General features: G+C 47.9%; 1 protein-coding gene across 1 annotated transcript; it reads right to left on the reverse strand.

Moving 5' to 3' along the window:
* Positions 1-29: 29 nt before the first annotated feature.
* On the reverse strand, positions 30-4,375 carry Msto1 (misato mitochondrial distribution and morphology regulator 1). The gene is made up of 14 exons (XM_042681523.1): positions 4,250-4,375; positions 4,002-4,137; positions 3,510-3,579; positions 3,342-3,417; positions 2,827-2,881; positions 2,591-2,729; positions 2,333-2,450; positions 2,121-2,255; positions 1,869-2,021; positions 1,239-1,370; positions 981-1,165; positions 778-882; positions 573-685; positions 30-288 (listed from the first exon to the last, which is right to left on the reverse strand). Exons 1-14 carry the CDS (start codon positions 4,331-4,333, stop codon positions 74-76), a joined length of 1,716 nt encoding a protein of 571 aa, XP_042537457.1. The 5' UTR covers positions 4,334-4,375; the 3' UTR covers positions 30-73.
* Between the last annotated feature and the right edge of the window lie 2,078 nt (positions 4,376-6,453).

Raw genomic sequence — 6,453 nt, forward strand, 5'->3', positions numbered from 1 at the left:
CTGAGCTCCTGTGCAGGAAAACACTGGGCTCATGCACCCAGCAGCTTTTTATTGCAAAGGAACTCCTGGAACTTTAGTCTGGGGAGCTGTCTCCTTCCTGGTAGCAGTGGGCCAGGCTGCGGAGCTCCTGCAACAGTTCCTCCATGTCATCGTGTTCTACTCCAGCGTCCATGAAGCTAGCCCAGCGCCGCAGGTCGAGTTTGGAGAGCTCGTCTGCTAAGCCTCCCAGGGTCTGGTACAAGGATGCAGAAGAGCGCAGGGCCCCAAACACTGGGATGTTCTTCACTTCTACATACCGAGAGAAAAGCAAGACTGAATGGATTGGATTCTGCCTTGAGCCTCTTGTATTGATAGGGAATCTGGGTGCTTGGTAGAGCAGACTGTAAGGTACACTTGAGAGATTTGTGTGCTGTCCCCTTTGTATACCAGCACTCCATAGGAAGGACACTTCTCAGGAGCCAAAGGGTGAATAAAGGTTTAACTGTGTGGTTTTTTGTTTTTTTTTTTTCCAATTTTAATCCAGGAACTGTACCTTTGCTTGAAATCTTATGTTTTCCTCACTTCTTACCTACCTGTGCCCCTGGGGGGACCTTCTAACATTGCGCCCTGCTGGCTGAAGCTTGAAGAAAAGAGGTGGGGGTAAGGCGGAGCCACTCTGCAGGGAGTCAGCAGCAAATGGGATGAACTGTGTGGGCAGAGGGTGGTAGTTAGGTTAGCCCAGGCGAGGTGGGGGGTCGGAGGGCTGAGAGAAGGGCAGGAGCAAGTGTTTCTACTGACCTGATGACTCTAGGCTGTTGCTGTTGTAAATACTGAGCCAAGACTTCTTCCCCAGTGGTACATGCATGAAGGGCAGAGGGCAGAGGTGTCCCTGAGACAAGCTGACTGCCAGGAGAAAGCCAAAATCACCCTTACTATGGCAACATGAATAAGAACTAAGACTTAATGTTCTAACACAGGCTCTGAAGGCCAACGGTCCTTACCTGGTGTGGCTCGCTCTGTCTATGCCCCTCAGCACCACTGATTGGGCAAAGCAGCGTGTTCCAGAAGGGTCCCCACATGCAGACAGTGAGGTCCACGGACTGGCTTCTCCAAGCTGCATCAGAGTATCAGGAAGGGACTTGCCTGGAACCAAGGGGAAGGGGATGATTGCTTCTGCTGTCACCACCTAAAGATCAGGAGGAGATCAGGTTACAGAGCTTTTTCTCAGTGCCGACCCAGCTCCTCACAAAGATTTGTACCTTTTTCCCAGAGAAGCTGAGCATATCAGCCAGATGAACCATGGAAACTGGAGAGGAACGCAGGCGATAGGGAACAGTGACTGTGTCTAGGGCTGTAGCCAAGATGGCACTACAGTGGAAGGGTAGAGTGGCCTGTAAAATGGACAGAAGAGAAACACGTGGTATTTGGGGCCTGGAAAAGTGTGTGGAGACAACAGTAATGGCAGAGAAATCCAGGGCATGAAGCAAACGTGTATTGGGCCCACAGCTGGACTAGTATCAGCCAGTGTGATCTAAGAGCCATATTTAAGCTAATGCTTCAAGAACAGAACCATAGGACTCCTCTTAGAAGCCCCTCTCCAAAGAAAGAATCTTGCAACTTCCACTTCTAAATAAACCTGTTCTGTCAGCTTACCACAAAAAATAAAATAGAGCCACTGCAGAGAGAAGATGATTTGAGTCTGTGGCCAGCCACAATCATAAAAAAAGCATTGATGGGGCTGGGAAGGTGGCACAGCGGTAGAGCGCTTGCCTTGCATGCCCGAGGCCCTGGGTTCGATTCCTCAGCACCACATAAGCAAAAAGAAAAAAGCCGGAAGTGGTTCAGGCCCCACGACCGGACCCAAAAAAATAAAAAGCATTGAGCCTCACATTATAACGCAGGTAAGGGAAGCTGACAGGTGGCTTGGGTCTCAGGCCCATGTTTCCGCCCAAGGATAAAGGGCAGACGAAAGAGCAGTAAGCAGTCAGGCGCACCAGACCAAAGGCTGTGTTTAACAGACGATAGATGTTTTTCTGGGGCTCCTGGTAAAAGAAAAGGAGTTTGTATCAAACAACATTGTCAGTGGGATTCTCCTTTCTCCTTCCCTACTCTGATTTTTCTTTACCCCAACTTCCACTCACCCTGAGATTGTAAGGCCCAGGGAGAAGACCCCAAGTAATTATTCCCCGCCCTGAATACTCGTCTCGTAGCAACTCTGCAGTCTTAGCACCTACTCCAGAGAAGCCATCATGTAGGTCACATAGGATCTGAAAGCCCTAGAGAAAGATGAAGGATGAAAATAAGTGTAGGATAATAAATATCTATCCTGCTTGTCTGCCTTGCCACACACTACCTGCAAATAGTCACATTCCTCTACGTAGAAGTGCAGCCTGTCCTCCAGTTCTTCCAGGTACCTGGGTTCCTTCAGGATACTCTCCCCTTGGCCAAAAGCCTCCAGCCGACCTGCTTCCCTGCCACGAATAAGTGATGAAAGACTTAGCCCTGTCCTCAACATTTGGTTTGTTTGTCAGGGAAGATAGGCTTGAGCCTAATCCAGTGTGTTGGTGGGGACATATGCTATTTGTGTCACAGCTTCTCGAGGCCCTCATACCCATCATGGTTGTATTTGTGAATCATACAGATGCTCCGAGGATGGAGGTCAACTCTCAGAAAGTCTGACCAGACTCTGATGGTGCCCTCTGGTGGTATAAATGATTTTGGAGCTGTAGCAGTGCTGACTGGAGGTGGACCTGAAGAACAAACAGAAGAGACACACAACTCTCCATGCTTCTCTGCTCAGAGGCCCCATTGTACTGCCCAGACTTCCTATATCCGGCGAACTCTCACCTTTGCCATTAGGGATGGACTTGACCTTCCAGACACCATCACTACTGGGCACTCCCTGGAATAGTTGAGAGAGAGAGAGAAAAAAAAAACACCTACATTTAGTTCTAGGCAGTTTAAGGGCAAAGGTCATTTATCCTTTATCCCCCAGTTTGCAGGATGCATTTCACCTCTTTTCTGATTAAGTCATCACAATTTTTTTTTTTTTTGTCGGTCGTGGGGCTTGAACTCTGGGCCTGGGCACTGTCCCTCAGCTCTTCAGCTCAAGGCAAGGGTTCTACTCCTTGAGCCACAGTGCCACTTCCGGTTTTGTGGTGGTTTATTGGAGATAGGAGTCTCACAGACTCCTGCCCCAGCTGGCTTTGAACCGTGATCCTCAGATCTCAGCCTCCTGAGTAGCTAGGATTACAGGCAAGGCCACTGGCACCTGGCTGAGCCACGAAAAGAACTGTCTTTTTCTCTGCATTGGTGAGGGCACTTGTAGCATGAGGTTAAAAGGTTAAAGCTGAAGCCCTCACCTCTGCACTCAGAAGGTCCTGGAGATAAGGGTTCTTGGGATAGACTTCTTCTTTGTGGGTGGTGAGCTTCCCCTGCCTGAAAAAGATTGATCAAAGAACTTGTTTCTAGGGTTTCCCCAGCTGTTTTCACAAACGTTCCCCCCTCTATTCCATACACCAAATACATACCATGCTATAGCAGCATCAAGTTGTTTGTCCCTGTACAGTCCACCTTCTTCTCTTAGGGAGTTAAGACTACCTATATAGAAACAATAATGCTAAGGTCAAAGCCTAAGACATCTCTGTGACTTGGACTAAATCTGATCATCAGACAACTTGGTGTCTCATGCCTGACTCTTTCAAGCTTTCTTGGGCCTGGTTTAGGAGCCAAATCTAGATTCTAGCCTCTGTTCTCAACTTCGTAACTAGTGGGGCAAAAATTGCACCCAGTGGTTTTCCACGAGTGTGTCAGTTCAACACCTCACTTTGTCCAGGAGCAAACGAACTGTTTCGGAGACCAGTTTGAGCAGGGTAAAGTTTTTCTTTGCTGTGCCCCTCTGGTGATTTAGCGCCTCATCTCTGGGTCTTCAGTGTCCTTATCGGTTCTTTAAGTGAATGGATGCTAGACTCCGCACGCGAAAAAAGGAAAAACAGACTGGCTGGCCCCTGCCACCGTCTCACCCTTCAGATCCATGAGGATGAGTCTCGGCGTGTACGTTTCCTGGCCGTGAAGCGTCCGGCCCGTCCGGTACAGGACATCAGGGCACAGCTCTCCGGCCGACTCTTTGGCATCGGTGTTTCGGCCCAAGGCAGCATCCTGGAGCAGATATAGAGAGGACTAAACTCGGGAGGCAAGAAGGATACGCGGGGCGGAGTCAACGCTGTAGATTTCCAAAGGATTCAGTTGGAAAGGCACCAGGAGATCTCACCTGTTGGTTCCACCAGTGCGTTCCCACGAAACCCGCAAAATGACCCAACTGCAGCGTGAGCACCTCCCGGGCCCCACCCGCCATACCGCGATGCAACTCTCAGTCGCACGCCCCTGCCCATCTACCATCTGCACACAGCCCATTGGCTCGACGGGCTTGTGGGCGGTGCCCTATTCTCTACGTCCTATTGGTCCACAAACACATCCTTTCCCATTGGACAAACGATTAGTTAAGTTCTGTACACAGCTCCCCCTCACGCCCTCCCTCTTCCTTGACGCGGACCACTCCTGCTTTCCGGTTGTTGCAGGCAAGAGGCGGAGCGCCGGAAGTTGTTATATGCGGAAGTTACGCCAGAGCTGTCTTACCGTGGTTTGTGGCGTTGCGCTTCTATTGCTCAGGTTCTGGTCCCTTTTGTCAAGCAGTTATCTGTGCTAGTAACATCGCAGACAATTAAAACCTTGCTAGAACTAGATGCATCGATAAACCCCTTCCATTCCTTCCCTCCCCCTCCTTCAAAACTGCTTTCCATACTGCCTGCCTAATTTGTGTTATGTAAATGAATCAGAATATCCTTTTACTGTTATTTGTGAAGTGCACCCCCACTCTTGCATATACCTGTAGTTCTTTTTCATTGTTTCTCTTCCTCCCCCTAATCCCCCACCCCCCTTCCCCCGTCCTAGGGCTTGAGCTCTGCCTTGGTCACTGTCCCTGAGCTTCGTTGTTCTCAAGGTTAGCACTCTACCACTTGGGCCACAGAGCCACTTCTGGCTTTTTCTGAGTAGCTTATTGGAGTTAAGAGTCTCACGGGCTTTCCTTCTCCAGGCTGGCTTTGAACCTAACGCGATCCTCAGATCTCAGCCTCCTGAGTTGCTGGAATTACAGGCGTTAGCCACTAGCGCCCAGCTCCATGAGACTCTTAAGTCCAGTTAACCACCAAAAAAGCCAGAAGTGATCTGTGGTTCAAGGGTACAGCGCTAGCCTTGAGCAAAAGCTCATGGATAGCACCGTGAGCTTCTGCTTTAGGACTGGCACAAAAAAATAAAATAAAATAAAATAAGTAAATAAGTTAAAGGCATATGGAGCTAATGAATGTTATTAACTTTCTCATTGAGGTAGCTTGTGATAGATGGCCTGAAGAGAGACAAGAGTGTTAGACACAAATTAACAAATAATTACAGTACCTCATGAGTGATGGAAGTATAAAGTGGTAGTGAGGATGATGAGGCTTAAGTAAATTCAAAGGATTAATGAGCTATGTTGGAGATAAATCAATTAGGGTTCTATAGTAAAATAGATTTATTAGAGAACTACTAAAAAGAGAGAGATATGGGTTGGGCATGTAGCTCAGTGAAGAATGCTTGCTTAGTGTATACAGGGACCTGGATTTGATCAACAACATTGTAGACATGGATATACACAAAGGGATAGCATTAAAGTTGTGGAGGCTGGTTAAATGATCTCTATAAGGCTGCTGTCTTTGTGTCTGATGCTAAGTGCAGGTTATTTTTGTTAAAATTATACAGTGCAAAGTTAATCACGGTGACAGGAATGCATCAAAGCGTTAAATATCTAATAGATAATTCTTCAAATAAAGCATTATAGAATGCTTTACTTCGAACACTTGCTACTTATCACTAATGGGGTATTCTATGTAGTTAAGTCTTTTACCTAAAGAAACTCCTACAAGTCTAGTGTCATTATCACTATTCCAAAAGGTAAAATAGGAGACCAGGTGAAATCAAGAGGAAACAGGTTAGGAGATCCCCAAACTGACATCTAACAGGAGGGAGACCCAGAAATCATTTTTTTTTTTGCCAGTATCAGTATTCGAACTCAGGGATTCATGCTTGCTCAACTTGTTTGCTTGGCTAGTGCTCTACAACTTGAGTGGTCCCCTGCCCAACCTTTGGCTGATAATTTTGGAGATGGAATCTTTTAGACTTCTGCTAGGGGTGGCTTCAAAATGAGCTCTTCTGAGCCGAGCGCTGGTGGCTCACACATAATCCTACCTACTCAGGAAGCTGAGATCTGATGATCGCGATTCAAATCTGTGAGACTCTTATCTCCAATAAACCACTAGAAAACTGAAAGTGGCACCGTGGCTCAAGCGGTAGAGGGCTCGCCTTGAGCTGAAGAGCTGAGGGACAGCGCCCAAGCCCACAGTTGAAGCCCCATGACCGGGCTGGGAAGGTGGCTCAGTGGTA

Source organism: Dipodomys spectabilis, unplaced genomic scaffold (assembly GCF_019054845.1).
Source record: "Dipodomys spectabilis isolate Male_0828 unplaced genomic scaffold, ASM1905484v1 ptg000069l, whole genome shotgun sequence".
Lineage (NCBI taxonomy): Eukaryota > Metazoa > Chordata > Mammalia > Rodentia > Heteromyidae > Dipodomys > Dipodomys spectabilis.